We start from the raw sequence: 18,013 nt of genomic DNA, 5'->3' as shown, positions 1-18,013 counted from the left end.
AATTCTTGGAACAACAATGCTTGTATCAAAACTAAACACTCAGTCTATGAAGCCTGTCAGCAGTAATTCCTTAGATATGTCTGAAAAAAATCATAGTTCTTTGTAAGTATACATTTGCAGACCAGTGGATAGAAGAGCTCTGCTTTTCCAAATTGAGTCTGAGCTTTCTGCCTTGGTTAGGGTGGGTCGTCAGTATTCATTGTGATTCCTCCATATCTAGAAGTGGCAGAAATATGTTTAAAATGTAATTTTTTAAAAATTTTTCTCTCAAAGTTTCAGAATTTAAAAATATTTAAGAAGAGGAGGAGTAACAGAATTTTTTAAAGGAATGAGTGTGACCAGTCATTATGGTAACCATGATGTTAAGTGACCTAAGATAGTGCAGCCAGCTCTTTCAGTCATCCCAGTGTGACTCTCCTGCTCAGCCACTGGAGCCCTGCCTAGGGCCTGGAGATCAAAGACCCATGCCCAGGTTCAGGAATGCTGCTGAGCTGTTTGCAGGCTCATCCAGTAGCACAGCTGAGCACAGAGTCCCAGAGACTCACAATGTTCCCACACTGGAATGTGGGAACAATGATCAAATGATCCCACTGATGGGATCAGTCACTTGGATTGACGTATGCTTTGCCTTCAGCAGCACCTACATGTGTGATTCCCACATGTAGTCAATACTACAGGCACAGGCAGCCCATTCCCCTCTTCTTCTGGGAAGGCAAATCGCTGGTGCAGACATATACACACACATGCACAATGCTCTCCAGCTTCACAAGCACACACAGACTCATAGATCCCTCCAGAACCTACTTCTGTTTGCCCAACACCCCTTCTAATATACCAAGTCCTCTGATCTAATTCATGGATCCCCAAACACCAGCTAGTGCACACTTGATGCTTGCTGGCAGACCCACAGAACTCAAGTCCCCTCTAAGTGTGGACCTCCCAAGCACCTCTCCTGGACCCAAGGACCCCTAATCACTGTTGAGTCCAGTTTAAAGTGTCAGCAAAAGCATACACAAACCCCATGCATGCCAAGTCTGAGGAGAACACTGAAAATTGTCCCCTGTGTACCTGAGTCAGTAACTGGGATCACAGAACCCCATCCCACTCCAGTGTCTGGAATGAATTTTCATTCATATATATGCAGGTCACACCACTAGCTGCCACTTTATTCTTGCAGCACACATAGATATGCAGTGAGAGTGAGATTATGCAGAGACATGGCTAAGAAAACAATTACTAAGAAGATGTAAGTTGATAGGACAAACTGGTGATCAGGTGCAAAGCTCAGCCAGACAAATGCACTGACTAGCCCTGTTTTGCACACAACCAGGCTCTTCTATACCCTTTTCTAGCTGAGCTCTCTTTGCTCCTCTCTGCGTATTTTCCATGGGTGCATATATCTCCACTGAGTCCCCATTCCCCCAAATCTGAGGTCCCTTTCATTTAAAGTCTTGTAAGTTACAAAGTCCAAGTTGATCTAGCTGGAATTGTTGTCCTGTGGCTTCTGGATAGCCCATTGATTACCATTAGGTTTGTTTCTTGTCAGAGTCTGTGTTTTGGTACACAGGTCTGTGTCTTGGTACATTTTGTGTTTGTTTTCCCTTTTTTCTCCATTGGCTTATCAATTGTCAAGGCCACTGATCTAATGGAAAAACATCCTCATGCTTCCAGGTGCCCACATCAATTAGTAGATCTGACCAGGTATCCCCTCTCTTTATCATTTGTCCCTCAGGATTTTGTTCCAGTATGTTCTTGTTTATGGCTTCCTCTTTATCTTATTAACTCCTGTCACACTGGAAAAGTCCTTGACCAGATACCCTTAGAAGAGTTGATGCTCTCCTACCACATAACCTTAGATATGGCTAGTACATTAAATTTTTCTTCAACTACAAAATATTATTGAATTTTTCCTGATCAGGTTTTATTTTTTGCATTCAAATCAGTTTCTGATTGGACAAAGAAAAGCATGAAAAAATCCAAAATTTTACATGAGATATCTTATTCAAGACATAGTATTATAATGGTACTATATTATTATAATAGTATCAAAATATGTCCACAGGTCTTTGTGATTATTTTCTTCCTTTCAGAATACAGGTAAAATCTTCAAATGTTTACATTACTTTAAAATACATAGTAGATTATTTTTAACTTTTTTATTTCTGTCTTTTTTTAACCATTAGGAAATCCTGAAAAAATTTCAGAAGCAAACGTGTATATCCAAGTTCTCGATGTCAATGATAATGCACCAGAATTCCCTAAAAATTATGAAACATTTGTTTGTGAAAATGCAGTTTCTGGACAGGTGAGCATGAAGTAGTTAGCTGTCATGAAAATTTGGTCTGAGATGTTTAGCATTAATTCTTTCAGTTCTGTGAGTACAGACTGCATTTTTTCTATTTCCAAAATTAGTTCTGTTGACATATGTATAGTATGAAATTTAAGCATATTTTTTCCCCCTTTAAAACAAAACTATGTGTCTTGTTTGTTTTTAAGAAACAAATAATAAAGTACAGGCAGAAACTTCTGAAAAAATATAGGGTACAAATCTGTGTCATGTTAAGGTCTCTGATGAAAAACCTATGTCTGGTAACTTCAGCAATAGCATAAGAATCAGGCTTCGTCCAATTTCAAAGCAGATTCGTGTCCTTCTGTTAGAAAACATTTATTGTGAACTGAATTCAAACCCTGACTAGCTCAGTGCAAGTCTGAAAATGTTCAAGACACAGCCCTTACAACACCTTTCCTAGCTGGCAGCTTAAGCTATTGTTATATTAAACATCCTTCCCAGGGGGTTATTTTCCATTTCCTGCTTGATATACACGTGAATGGGGTATCATCAGTCAGCTGCCCCAATTCTCAGGTACACTGATGTCTTTCCATTTTCCTCCTGTAAAAATAAACTCCAGGATGTTCAAAGTAAGTTTGGGTTTTTTTTTTGTTGTTGTTGTTGTTTTGGATGGGTCTTTTTTAAAGAAAAAGATACAAAATAATCAACAACATCCAAAAAACCCAAATAAATGAAAAAAGCTCTAAAGAGAAAAATCTATATGTTTTCCCACCACTCTAAAGCATTATTTGGACATAAAAAAAAGACCTTTGGGATATCTGTGCTGGTTCTGTTCAAACATTTTGTTATGTTGATTTCTGAATCAAAGAGCCTCTTTTTTTATACCATTTTGGTTTACTTTGACCTCGATTAGTCTGCAGTTAAATAAAGCTTTTCCTGTTGCTCAAGTGATGTCTTTATAACCTTTTACATCCATTTATATAATTCTCTATCAGAAATTACTTTGTTCAGCATTTGAAAATCTTCCTGTCTGCTCAGGCTACCTCTGTTTAGGAGGTATTTGGAGCAAGCCATTTCTATTGGTCTTTGGATATCTCATTGACAGATAAAAGTGCAGGCATTAAATCAACTGCACTTTATGTTTCTTGGCTTCAAGATGCCATGAATTAAATATGGACGCTTATAAAATGGATATTTGTTATACATGTTTTGGACTTCCCTACAAGATAAAAACCCAGGTGATTTATTTCTCCAGGTTTTCAGTATTCCATGGTTGCCTATTGATAAATATCTGCATGCTAACCTATCAATAGTTACTTTTGAGTATCAATTACATACATAAAGTGTTTTGAGAATCACTGGATAAAATGGTTCTGTAAAGAATAGCAGTGTTAACAATAATCATTCTTTAAGCATAGTACACCGAATAATTCTTTGACATTGCAATATATGATTTATATATATATATTTATGAACAGGATATTTTTCTCACCTTACAGAAAGTCATAATGTTACTTTAGGTGGGATTTTTAAATTTTATTCATTGTTATAGGTTTTTGAGAGTCACAGGCATCTTTTGTTTAGCCTGTTGAGACTGTGACAGTAATGTTAAATAATTTTCTCATTAACAAATTATATTAGGAAGAACAACAGGAAACTGCTACTGAAGTGCATAATTATCACAGTCAGAGTTTATGATATTTAATTCAGTGTTTATGATTTAAACAGAATTGTTAGCTGATGTATCTTCTTTGGTGTTATTTATATTTTATTTTTTAAATTTTTACTCACAGAAAAAATATCCTTTATTCTTCTCAGCAAGAAACTAAAACATAAATGTGATTTTATAGGTGGCCTGGTTGTCCACTGAGCAAGAAAATTTACATTTCAGAAGAATCAATTTAAGCAATTAAATGACTTAATCAGGACATTACATACCTTTTTATCTTAACTATATTTCTGCAATCAATTTCAAACAGCTATGGAATCTGCTTACATGTTAAGTTGAGATCAAAGCTTGTATAACTACACTATCACATTTCAGTTTCTAAAGCAGGTATGTCCAACCTTTTGGCTGGAATCGCTGTGGTAGAGATGTTTTCAGAGATACTGTGCACTTCTGTAATTCACTTCTTTCCCTGATCTGAACTGAGTTGTGTCTAATTTCATGAGATATTCCAAAATATATTTGCATGAGTTTACAGTGTTTAGGGGAAAAGAAAGGAAGCACATTGCAGAGGGAAAGATACCACTAAAAAATGAATTGTCTTATTCAATCTAGACTTTATCTTGGTGTCAGACTGGTCTACTAAAAAAATAATTTAGATTCAGGTCACAATTAAGTTATTTTTACATAGTCTAAGGGTATGCTGATTTGTGATATAGAATATAAAACACATATTGAGTAAAACTAATTTTTGTCCTAATTATCCAGACTCAGACAGAGTTAGTAATAGCTTAAGTCTAGACAAGAAGACTTGCTTTGAAGTTTTGGATTTTCTGAAAGGTTATGAAAATTCTTGGTCTGTTTTTATTGACTGAGTGCTGACCTTCAAACCTTTGTATGGTGTTTTTGTAAGAGTTTGTTTAGTTTAGCCTCCAAAAGTCCTTCAAACAAAAGGATTAGATTTCAGTCTGTGGGACTATAATCCAAATTTAACAATAAAAATGGATATAAAGAAGATAGATAGTTAGTTAGATAGATAGATAGATAGATAGATAGATAGATAGATAGATAGATAGATAGATAGATAGAGATAGATTAGACAGATGTTTTTGGCATCATATTGAATGCATTCATCATGTTTATTTGACATTTTGTAAGTAATTTTCATTATTCACTTAATGTTATAATTTAGTACTGTCCTATAATACAAAAGTCAGCTTTATACTACACCACAAGCAAAGTTTTCTTTAAAACATTGAAAAAACATTTTCACTACGTCATCACCATTAAATAAATTGTTTTCCAAATGAATTGAACATGAAAGTTGCACCACTAAATAGCCTTCTATTCCACTACAGCTATAGTTGTCATCAGATAAAATAGAACAATATTAATAAGTATTTAAATGGGTAATTTCCTTTTGATTGGACCTTTTGATTTTATAACTGTGTGTAAACACAGTAAATGATGACCACACTGTTCTATTTTTTTTTTATATTTACTTTTTATGGGTGTGTACAGTAGGTATGAACCTTTGAACTTCAAAGGAAATATTTGTTACAAATAGTCAAAACACCAAGATGACCAAATCCACCCTAAAGGTAACACTACAGACATCTCATCAAGAATGGATATCAAAAAAGCTTAATTCCCAAGATATTAATACATTAACTCATCTGGAAGATGCAGCCTGAAATTTTTATGTTGACTGTATCAAAATCCTTACATTATATGTAAGCAAGCAGACCATCTAGAATGTACCTATGCATGGTACTTTCAGCCCTTTTGTGAGTATTGATCTTTCTTCCTATTGGAAAGGGAGGTGATTGTAGCTGAAGATAGGCTGTACTGAACATACTTATATTCTGAATTAATGGTGTCATCTCTAATGCATATTTATTCTGGTAATTCTGAGTTCCTTTAATTTGGGGATCACATATGAAGTGCCTGCTATTGCAGCTTGCTTAGTGATTTTTATTAGATTCAAAGAAGTCATTGAGTATGCAGGAACTTTAAGTTAGAGATGAGAAAAAAAAACCCAAATTCATTTACTCAGTACTAGGCACATAATAAAATAATAATCAGTTACAGTGAAAGTGACAAGTACTCATTTGCTATTACTTCTCTACATAATAAAATGTTGACAGAAAGAAAGAGAGGAAATCTTTAACCAAATTCTACGAGCATATGATTACTGTTCAAAACAAGTAGTTTGCTAAAAGAGAGCCTTTCTAACAAATCATGATGCAAAATCATTTTTATTAGCAGAGAAATGAAAGTGAAGGGTAAGACAATGTTTATTATTTAATATTGCATGTTTTCTTCAACATTTACAAAAACCATCTCAGCAGTAATGATAAGAAAATAAAAAGTTTAAAAAAACACCAACAATGAATGCATCCTTTAGAGTGTAAAAACATGATGAAGCTGTGGAAGCAATGTATAATGTAACAGACTCCTACACTAAGCTATACCTGAAGATGCACTGAGTGTAACGTGTGATGTTTTGAAACAGTGGGTACAGTGGCCCATGGAAAATTTTCTGTTTTATGTGGACCATGATTTCACAACATTATCTCTTAGCAGAATGGCACAGGTGGGAGAACTTTATTAGCATATGTGAGCAAATATAAAAAAGCACCTCAGTGTCATGTCATGAGCTTTATTATTGTTAATTCTTTGTAAATAAGTAAATTTGATTTATAGTTGAGCAGAAACATTTACAGTAGACCCAAATAAATCAGTTCAATACTGTGTCAATTTTCTTTTCAAAACAGAAGCAGTCAACAGGAGAACCTGGGTCTTGAGGTAAAAGGTCTACCTGGAACACGCAGTCCTGACTGTAGTAATTAACACTTTAATCTTTTACCTGCTCTAAACTCTGGTGAACAGTAAATATTATGTGACTGAGAAAAATGTCACTGCTTATATGGCTTCTGCCAATTTGACCAAAACCTGTTCTGTACTCCCAAAAGTAATGTGTGGTTAGGTCTCTCACATCCTATAATCCACAGTAGAACTATTGAAGGATGTTTTGCAGAAAACAAAATAAAGAAACTGAAGTGGAAAGAGAGGTAGCAAATATGTTTCTACTTCCCTCCATCTCTCTAATGGGATTAGTAGGACTAACACACAAAGGACTCAAAATTCTACACTCAGAATTCTCTAGCATCAAAATTAAGAGTACTGGTTGTTGTTCAGATGGGCAATTTATGCCTGAAGTTTAACTTGGTTGAAAACCCATAGAAGCAGAAAGGGCTGTAACAAAGAAGCTTTGATCCCTCCTTCTGGACCTCTCTATAATTCCAATCCAAGAAGACTATTTGGAGTTGAGGAAATAAATTTCCAATTAAGTTTTATAGAGAATACCTGGCAGTCAGCTACTTCATAATCCACATTTTTTTAATTTACAAGATAAACAGAATATAGGTGCCATTTCCAGAACCTGGGATGGCATATGTGTAAGGAATTTCTTCCTTTTTCAGTTTGCCAGGGTGGGAATTTGTGTTCAGATAGATTACTCTCATCTGACTTATCAGGCCCAGTGTCCTTCTGTTGTTGCCATCTACACTTATCACAAGTCCTCACAGTGGAATTTTTTCTGGTGTGCAGATTCCAAACCTTCACCTCCACTTAGGCCTGTAACTTCTTCCTGTTTCCCATCTACGCTTGCAGTGGATTATTTTATGGCAACTTCCTTCTTTGATAACACATTGAGATATTCCACTGCATTCTTTAAGTCCTCAAAAGTCATCATAAACTTAATTCAGTTTTTCAAAAATAATCAAGTGAATTAATCTCTGTTTTAAAGAAACACTCATTTTTAAATGAACTGTGGGATCTTTAAAGCTTCTATAATAACGAGACTTGAAATAAGAATTTTTAAAGCAATTAAATTTCAGCTATGTCAACAAAACAACTGACAGAACTTTGCAAAAGCAATAATTCATTCAATATATTTTTTGTTTATACACTAAAATGTAGGTTTGTAAACATTAACACACAAGTAAGTGCAGTTTTTGAGTATGTGATGCCAGTTTCCCTGGTAAACAGCTAGAATCTCCCAGGTTAGATGTACAAAAAACTACGAAACCAGGAATAAAAAGGGATTTCCCTTACTCTAAGTGATTTTTCCTTCAGAGTCAGTAAAATCAGAGGTACTTATTGCTCTCTGAATATTTTGTGGACTAAACTGGGATTTGTTGAATCTCAGTGAAAGTGATACAGTGAGAAGTAAACAATAAGGATTTGCCCCGTCCTTACGTTTCAAATTTTCCCTGCTGCTAAAGTGAATCATTGAAGGCATGTGAATATATCTAGAACAGCCACAGGAATCAGGTTTCTGCAGAAGAGGAGAGCACAGGTCAAAGCAAGGGCAGGTGGTTTGTTTTATTTTTCAGTTAGTGTCATGGGGTGACTTTACCTTTAAGGTGGTTTTAGGAGCTAAGGAAGTTGAAGTTGCTGGGGACTGATGAGAGTCTTTTCTCCTGACCAATTATCGGTCATTACTGGGAATTGACAGCAGTTTTGAACATTGAAAAGTGGGATTAACTTGTGAACCCTACCTTAAGAGGTAAAGCTAGAGCTCTCTTGTTCTCTTTGTTTTCTGGCTGTGAAAGGTAACAGAGCTCCATCTGGCCTCCCGTTCCCTGCCCAGGCCATGCGGCCCGGGCGGGGGCTGGGCTGGGCCTGCCGCGTCTCCCGGCCCGGGAGATGGGGCCTGCGGAGCTTGCCACGGGTTCTGGCCGGGCCAAGCCGGTCCCTGGCTTGGCTGCAGTGACAGAATTCACCAGAGACTGCCGAGTAAAGAAGGAAAAAAAGAGCTCTGGACCTGCGGCGGGCTGAGACAGTTACTACACTCTCCAGAGCAGCCATGAGGAATCTTCTATCGAAGACAGCTCCAGCTCCTGCACCGGCAGAGGTCACAGAACCATCTACAAAGCCTGGGCAAGATTTTAAACTTTTCATTACCCAGATAAGACTTGCAGATTAATCCTTTTATCCAGAGAGAGGAAAAGAGAGTGATCAACATGTAAAGAGACTTTATAAACTATCAGAGACAGTAAAGAAAAAGAAGTTTCAGAAAAGGTAGAGAATAAGAAGATGCGTTTATAAGCTGAAATGCCTTTCTGTTGAGGCTATGGAAATGGACAATAAGGTCTTGAAAAAACTTCTTTAATTCATGACAGTATATAGGGAGGAATGGAGTGTTCAAAGTGTAAATTTTAAATAAAAAGTAGAGTGATTGTGATACAGTGAAGTACTAAAATAGAGTGAAGCGAAGATTTGAAGCCTTGGGGGGCAATGAGAAAACTGTTTTCTAGTGAAGCTCACAGAGACAGATGAAGAAGACTTTTGCCTTTGAATAACTCATCCTTAAAATGACATCCATGGCCCATACACACTTGAGAGTGATGTGAAATGGGAGGAGTGAGCTCTGATAACAGCAGTTCTGGGCAGCTGACTCAGGGCAATGGAAAACTATAACAAAAATAGTTTTCTTGTGAGAAACTCAATAAATTAACAGAAATAGACTTCTGTTTCTCTACAAAGACTGGTGAAAAGACTGTAGCAGGAATTGGGACTGTTTTAACCATCGAAGTTCCAAAGTTTTTGTCTCTGTTGTCATGTGAACAAGAGAATGGTGGGTAGTAAGGGATAAAAAGGTTTTTTTTTCTGAAAGTTTATTCTGGTGTTCTTATTACTGTAGTTTGTTAATAAACTTTATTCCTTTTAAGTTTTAAGCCTGTTTTGCTCTTGTTCTAATCCATATCTCACAGCAAGAAATAAGTAATTGTTTAGTTACAGTTAGCCACAGTCTCCTTAGAATTTTATTGATTGAATCAGATATAGATAAAATGTACAGACTCAAATACATCCTGTATGTAAAATATGGCAGTCAATAATGAAATAGCAAAGTAGTATCTAATTCATAACTGCAGTAATTTTATGATTTTCACACATTATATACTCCTTAAAATATGTTTTCAAAAGATATTGGTGATATCTGGTTGAATTAAAATCACTTTGTTGGTGGTGGTGGTGGTGTGCAAGTAGGTAATTTTTCTCTGCCAAGTAACTGAACTAAAACCAGAACAAAATACAACAAATTAAATGTGGCTAAGATACTTTTGTAGATCATTATATCACTCTGCATATTCAGTATACTTTAATAGAGCTTGAATTTTAAGGGCAGCCATATGCCCATACCAAGATTTATTCTCATCTGTGGCCGTGAATATGTAGCCAGCAAATTTTCAAGAAAAGCCCATATAGTCTTTTTTTAGTTATCTTTGAGGTAGGTGGCAAAATATTATGTGTCCTTCTTTGCAGTTTAGACTGGATATAAAATCTATAAATTCTGTTGCTGTTCATATAGAGAATATTCTGAGAACTACATTTCCTTAAAAAAATGAAGCTTGTGGTAATCAAGGAAATGTGAGTGGTCAGTTTCTCCTCACTGATTTCTTGACCGGCATTTTTATACCTGTATTTGCATCACCTCAGCTATTTGTTAGTTCTGAGGGAAGAAAACAAATATCCCTCTAGAATGTCTCTCCTTTGTACAGCATGAAATCACTGAAAAATTATTCCTCTCATTAATGGCAATAAAAAAAAATACCAAAAAATTCAAGGGTCCTCATGTTTCCATAGAGTGAAAATACAGATTTAAAATAAATTTCACATGTGAAGAGGGAACAGTGTTAAGAAAACAAATCTTTTGGTGTGTAAGCCACATTTTGCATTCTGCTGTGATGATTTCATCAAACTTTGCTTGCTTGAAAAGAAAAAGAATGTGTGATGAAGTTCTAGGTCTTTAACTGAGAAAGAATTTAACGAGAAAGGAGTTTTCAAAGGCACAGACGGAAAGCAGCAGTAGCCACTTCCATTGACTTACTGCTTCACTGTTAAAGCACTGCTTGTATCATTCAGGTGATCTGTGGTTTGAGGAAAGTTGAAGTTTCAAGTTCTTGTGTATAAATATCTACAAGGCATGAAATAATTGATAATATAGAGCCCAAGTTCAAATTTGACCCTCTCTTTTCTGAAAATTGGTGGACTTCCAGCAGTTTGCTTTTCTCCTGATCAGCAAGGATGTTCATTAATATGTGCTGGCAAATAAATATTTACTGATAAATATAAGAAATAGAGATGTTTTAAGAAGAAATATTGCTAATTATGTTAACTGTGTGGTTGTTTATTTAGAGATATGAAAAATTTTATTTGGAATGTTATTTTTTATTTTATTTTGCAATGACTGTCTGGTTTGACATATTTCTAAATGAAGGCTATTTTGTTTTCTTAAGAAAAAGCAGCCAAAAATTTCCATAATCAATCTGTTATAATATCCAGAATCAAAAATTCAGCATGTGAACTTGTCAACGTATGTCACTTACTGGAGCTATAATATACCAGTTGAATGATACCAATGTGTTTGTGGACTTGAAGGGAATAGATTTTGCATAGAAGGATTTCTTCAAATGTATAATGATGTATAACTATTCACCTTAGATTAAAAAAAAAAGAACAAAGTACTCTAAATATGTTTTTTTCATTTATGGAGACGTCATTTGCTCCTGGTCCTTTGATATGGATAACCTTTTACATTTTCTCAATCTTTTAATGCCTGCCTGTCTCAAAAGGATAAAAAATTAGAGTACTTGCAGAATATAAGTCTCAATAAACCTATTTGGGTATTTGCTGAATATTTGCATATTATGCACTCAATACAGGTTCACGGATCACGTCTTCAACATCAATAGTTTAACGTACTTGTTATATCCTTGTTATTGTTTTATAGAACAAGGAAATTCTTTTACTCTTAAACAACTCTGTTCTCTTATTTTCCAGCTAATTCAAAACATCAGTGCAGTGGATCAAGATGACCCAGCAGAAGGTCACCATTTTTATTTCTCATTGGCTCAGGAGGACACAAACAGCTCACATTTTATGGTGAAAGACAATCAAGGTAGCGTCAGTCATGCAGTTCTTTAAGACCTTCCTAATGGAAGATGCATGCTTCTAGAAGGTTCTTAGATGCTTAAAACTTTCTATTTAAATAGAAATTTTCATTATAAGAATTGGACATGTCATGAGGTCCATTTCAAAACAATAATTCAACAGTATCAAAGAGTTTATTTTCCCTTTCAAGTGAAAAATATAAACAGCAAAAGGCAGTTTTATTTAAAGGAAAGAAAAAACAGCTAAGATGAAAAATACACCAGTATTCCTTAAAAATTATATTCTTAATGTTGAATATGGAAGTCAATTCCAAAATCCTTGTTAAAATTATTTGCCAGAGAAATAAGATCATTATAAAGATTGATATCAATATAGGAATATTATTTCATTAATTCACCAAAATCAACATTATAAAAACAGATAACTAGGAACGAAATCTTATTTAATAATATAAAATATCAAGCAAAACCAGACTGAGATGAAAACATAGGTGAGATATGGAATTTCTAGGAAGTGACCATTTAGAGTCAGTCTGCTGAGACTACAAAGAAAAGCTTCTTCAGACTAAGCTAAAGTACACATCGTTCTTATTGACCATGCTAATTATTTGAATGTTCTGGCTAAGGGAACAAATCAATGGAAATAAGTTTTGGAAAGTTCCAAATACGTTAAATGGCAAACTGCTTCTCAATTATCTTCAAAGTTAGCCAATGTATCAATAAGAAATTCAATTCCCATCTTAATTAACCTCTCACTCCCTTCCAGAAAGAGCTAAGTCATTATATTAAGGTCAAATTGTGTACAAGCAATGTGCCTTTCCCACCTTTTCTCTTTCTGCCCAAAACCCAAGCAGACCCACACACAAAGCAACCCATTCAGTTCCTTTTGTTGGTTTCTAATGGGGAAAACATAACCTTTTGAAATATCATGCAATCAGATTTCAAGCTGTCCCTTTCTGCCATATTCAACAGAAATGGCTGGTTGAATTGTGATAGCTGTAAGGAAGAGAAAAAGAGACTGCAGATCTGTAGTATTTTACCTCAGAATTACTTTCTGAACTATGATAGAAACTTAGAACAATTTACATGTGAGGAAGTTAACTTCAGTAGACTGTACAGATGTATTGTACAGATAATGGTAGAAATCCTTTCTTCCCCCTACTTTTACATATGCACACATGCAGTCTTTCACTCTGCCAAGAGAAATAATTCTGACATGGAAATATTTCTAGATTATTTTTTCTTTTCATTACACATTCATGTAGGCAGGACTATTTTATTTTGCAGCAAGCTAATTTGAATTGATTGATATGCAGCAGGACCTGAATTTAAGCTGTTTACTGTGTTTTTTACAGAACAGATTTCTAAATACTAATAGTTAAATACAAAGCAAAGTGAAAGCATCTAAATCTTTTTGCTATTTTAGGTGGTAGAAGTCCAGCTAGCTCGTTTTTGTGCCAGGGAAAGAAATAAAAGACTATTTTAGTGGACTTTTTTCTTGCTTTCTCTTCTTTCCCTTGCTACCTGTTTTCACTATGTGCTGCTAGACACACTTTAACCTTTTTGATTGGCAAACTGTCTATATTTTATCTGTGAACTTCTGGCTTGGTAGCAGCTGGATAAATGGAACCATTTTAAGAACCAATTAATTAGTCTGAGCAGGTATCAGATACTGAAAAAGATGTCAGTCTCTTTAGCTCTGAACATTAAAACCAGCACTCCTTGGTCAAATTCTTTTATTGTCCCTGGAGTACATATATCAAAAATAAATGCAATTTATTCATGATTGACAAAGTATGCACCAAATGTCAGTGCCTGCTTTAACTTTTTTAACTTTCTTAATACATAGCTTTGAGAGTACTGTTGCTTTTAAATATGTCAGATTCCACTGAATATTATTGTCATGGTTACAGAATATATAAATGCATATCATCATAATAATTTATCTTCTAGATAACACAGCTGGAATTTTCACAGGAAAAAGTGGCTTCAGGAGGCAAGAGCAGTTTTTTTTCTACTTGCCAATCTTAATTCAGGATAATGGAACTCCACCTCTGACGAGCACAAATACTCTCACTGTCACTCTCTGCGACTGCGACACTGAAGTTAACACCTTCTACTGTAGATACGGAGCTTTCATGTATTCCTTGGGTCTCAGCACAGAGGCTTTAGTTGCTGTTTTGGCTTGCATATTAATATTCCTAGGTAAGTACAAGTACAATCCCTTTTACAGAGGGGTTGGTTAAGTAAAAAAGATGGACACTTGACTCGAAGACTAGGAGTATTGGGCCACTGGGAAAAATTGAAATAAGGCAGATTTTTTATTTCTTTCCTTTTTTCTTAACTATAATTTCTCCCTTCTTCTCCCCAGTTTTCAGTAAAATGTGAATTCTAACACAATTTCCTAAAGGTTGTGTGTAGCTGAGTCATGGTCCTCTTTATTTTCCTGGCATTGCAATAATAAAGATTTCAGAGCCCAAAGTCTGTACTGATTACAGGTAAAGCTGAAGACAGCATTACACAAGAAAATTTGCTAGTGTAGCAAAATATGGAAAGAAGTAGCACCCTACTCATCCTGCCTTAGGAATGGCAAATGTAGAACTGAGATCAATTATGAATAATAAAAGAAAAAGAGAATCTGACATCAGTCAGAAAGCTCCAGACACAGGGAGGTTCTCTGCCAATTCAGGTTACATCTTTAGACAGCATTTTCTCCAAATGTTAGACATGTCCTTTTTCCTCTCAGGAGACACCAGCTTAACCTCCAATACATTTGGGAATTTGTGGATATGAAAACTGGGATTGAGAGTAGTTTAAATGCACAGGAGTTTTTCTAGTACCTCTGAAAAGGGTCATGCGCAGCTGGCAAGCAGCACTCAAAAACCAAACCTACAACTCAAGGCTGGCCGTTCTAGTCACCATTTCTTGACTCCATAGCAAATCCCAGAGATACACTAGTATCCCTATATTCATGTCCTGGCTTCCAGTCAAGGACATGTCAACAGACAATGAATTTGTTTTTTCCATGCTTGCCTGCACTTCCAGAGTTGTCTTATTTAAATCTGATCTTAGATATCTGCCTTATGTCTTTTAGTCAGTTTAAACTTATGAGTCAATGTGCATTTCAAGTTTTGTTAGATAGTTGCAGGGTATCTGAATAGGTTCACTTTGTGTTGTTGACTTCAGGGACTAAGGAACAGGCAAACCATATCACTGCATTATTCAGGCCATCAGAGGAATTACTCATCAGTGATTTCTTGGGTTCTTGTAGAAATGTTCTCTCCAGGTGGAATAAACCCATGATGTCTACTGGGCCTATTAATATCACAAAAGCCAAAGCATAGATAAATATATTAGTTCAAAAGAAGAAAAAAAACTAATCTACTACACTTTTTATAAACACAAATTCTTAATTCTTAATTCTTTGAATGTGTTTTTGTAGTTATTTAAAATTAAATAATAAAATGTTCTATATATAATAAATTTTCCATTTATCTCTGAAAACTAGTTTTCAAGTAGGAAGTAAACCATCAGAAGGGTTCACCAGGTAAAGTGTTTGGAAAGTTAAAACCACCTGTCTTGTGAATACATAGTAGAAATTCTTGTTTTCAGTGCTTTCAAGCCTTATGTTGGTATCTCCCAAGCAAATGGAACAGTTTCTTTTAAGTAGGTAGAAAAAATAACTACTTCAGCTGTCCTCATATTCTTAAGTAAAATGTTGTAATTCTTGGTAGTTGTATAATTTTAAGTTCTGAGTAAAAAAAATTCAGTCCACAAGGTACTTATTAAGTAGAACTGCAGCAAGATATAGTTAAAACTGAATGACTTAATCTCTCTGAAAGCCATAGAGTAATTCAATGGGATTGTTCAGTTAAAATGTAATTATGTGGGATTAAAAAATAATGTTTTAAAAGAAAAATTAAGAAACTTTTCACATATGAAAGAAATACCATCATCTGATTCATAGGCCTTGACAGTAAAATGACACAGAATATAGTGAGTCTTCAAATTTGAAAACCAGCACAACACAAATAGTTGAACACCATTCTACATAGTCTGTAGAGCTGAATGATTCAACTAGCTCAGGATATCTTGCTCATTGTCTCATTTTTCACTTGATCTTGATGGGGCTTTTATCAGAGAGACTGATAGAGATTAAGAATTTAAATTCAGAATGCAAAATGGATATATTATGTGATAAAAAAGCACTTTCAAAAAGCATAACCTGTGCTTCCATCAGTTTCAAATTTGCATCTACCAAAAGAACTGCTCCATTTAATTCGCCTTTTTTATAAGTCCCTTTGTAGCCATTTTCTCAACACACCCATTGCTCATCTCAAAACCATAAAATCCATAAAAATTACAGCTCTATAAATTTGTTAAGATAGCTTCGCTTTGCAACAGCTCTGATACTAAAATAAGAAGCAATTTCTTTAATCTTTCCAAGCACATTCAAAGTCTCTGGTTTGGTTTAATTTTCCCTTGTCCCTTCTCTTTTCTTTTTATTTTGTCAGTGTTCTTTTTGGCAATTGTAGCCATAAGACAGCAGCAGCAGCAGAAGAAACCTCCCTTTTCAGAGAAGATGGAAGAATTCAGAGAGAACATTGTCAGTTATGACGATGAAGGAGGGGGCGAGGAGGACACAGAAGCGTTTGATATTTCAGCACTGAGGACACGTACTGTCATGCGAACACACAAACCTCGGAAGAAGGTGGCCTCCGAAATCCAGAGCCTCTACAGACAGTCTCTGCAGGTTGGCCCAGACAGTGCAATCTTCAGGCAATTCATTTCAGAAAAGCTTGAAGAAGCAAATACAGATCCTAGAGTTCCTCCCTATGACTCACTTCAGACCTACGCATTTGAGGGGACTGGCTCCTTGGCAGGATCCCTCAGCTCATTGGGTTCAAACACATCAGATATCGATCAGAGCTATGACTACCTTGCAGACTGGGGACCTCACTTTAAACAGCTTGCAGGCATGTACTCTTCCCATAAAACTCTGGGGGATTAGGCACTCTTGGAGTTGCTCTTTTGTTTTCCTAAGTCTCAGCAACCAAACACAACTGTGGATTTTTAGAAAGGAGTTCATCCCACATTAAAAATGGAAATAGGAGCCAAGGGTTTTAACATGGTAAGTTTAGGATGTGGAAACCTCTTGAAAGGATAAAACACACCAGAGATGCTACCACATGAAGGGATGGAGGTTATAGTTTGAAAACCTTGTGGTAATATAAGTCCTTAAATGCAAACTGTGCTGCTTTGGATATCCAGATCCTCTTCTGGATACTGAAAATCTGGATCTTACTTGTACAAAAGGAGGAGCCAAAGCCATAAATGGATGTTGTAAACATTCTGTCATCCATAAGCTTTAAACGTTTTCCAAAGCTGACGGACTTTGGCTGTTGCAGTTGAATACATACATTAACCAAAGTTAAACATGCATATTTGTATAAGGCTTTATTATAAAAATATAATTGTGTGAAAAAGTAGACCCTAGATATTCTAATACCATTTTTGGAAGCGCTCACAAAATCGTCCATTTATTGTTCTTAGGATGATAAAACTAAAACAAATGTCTTTTCCTTTCAGTATAAAAATAAAAACCCATTACAACATCAGCAAGTATTTGCTGCCATTTTAGTTTTTAATGAAGCTATTGGAAAATGTGTAAACCAATACTTAATTTGGCATATAAGATAGGAAAAAGAATCAATATTTAACTTAAATACTGCAATTGACCACATTATATATTACTGCACCTAGAATAAAATGATGTCCAAATACAGGCATTTATTAAGAGTTTAAAGGGTGACTGATTTACCATCATAGATTTATTTTTTTATTATGGAAAATAAAATTAGCTGCAGTAGTCAGTTTTATTATAACAATATTAAGAATCTTTAAAATGCTAAACTGATGGTTATAAAACTTTATGTATGACATTAGATAATAAGATAATAAAATGCTTCAAATGTTAATCCACTTTGAAAATGATCCTGAATCATTCTGCAAGACTCAAGTAAGATTTCAAAATTAATTTCACACTGTATTTTTTTGCAAACATTCCATAACAAATATAAACCTATCTCAGAATAC

At 35.2% G+C, this 18,013-nt stretch overlaps 1 protein-coding gene across 1 annotated transcript in view; it reads left to right on the top strand.

Moving 5' to 3' along the window:
- LOC102110121 (cadherin-19) overlaps positions 1–17,703 on the top strand; it is a 69,364-nt gene extending 51,661 nt beyond the window's left edge. Inside the window, exons 9-12 of the mRNA XM_005517447.3 lie at positions 2,184–2,305; positions 11,808–11,925; positions 13,871–14,122; positions 16,432–17,703. Of these exons, the coding sequence (XP_005517504.1) occupies positions 2,184–2,305; positions 11,808–11,925; positions 13,871–14,122; positions 16,432–16,928 (989 nt within the window). The 3' untranslated portion in view covers positions 16,929–17,703. The remainder of the gene's footprint in view (positions 1–2,183; positions 2,306–11,807; positions 11,926–13,870; positions 14,123–16,431) is intronic.
- The last annotated feature ends 310 nt before the right edge of the window (positions 17,704–18,013 follow it).

The sequence above is a fragment of the Pseudopodoces humilis genome, chromosome 1, assembly GCF_049639895.1.
Source record: "Pseudopodoces humilis isolate 2021_Gansu_Grassland_sample_001 chromosome 1, ASM4963989v1, whole genome shotgun sequence".
Classification (NCBI taxonomy): Eukaryota; Metazoa; Chordata; class Aves; order Passeriformes; family Paridae; genus Pseudopodoces; species Pseudopodoces humilis.
This window is presented reverse-complemented; position numbering and strand designations above follow the sequence as displayed.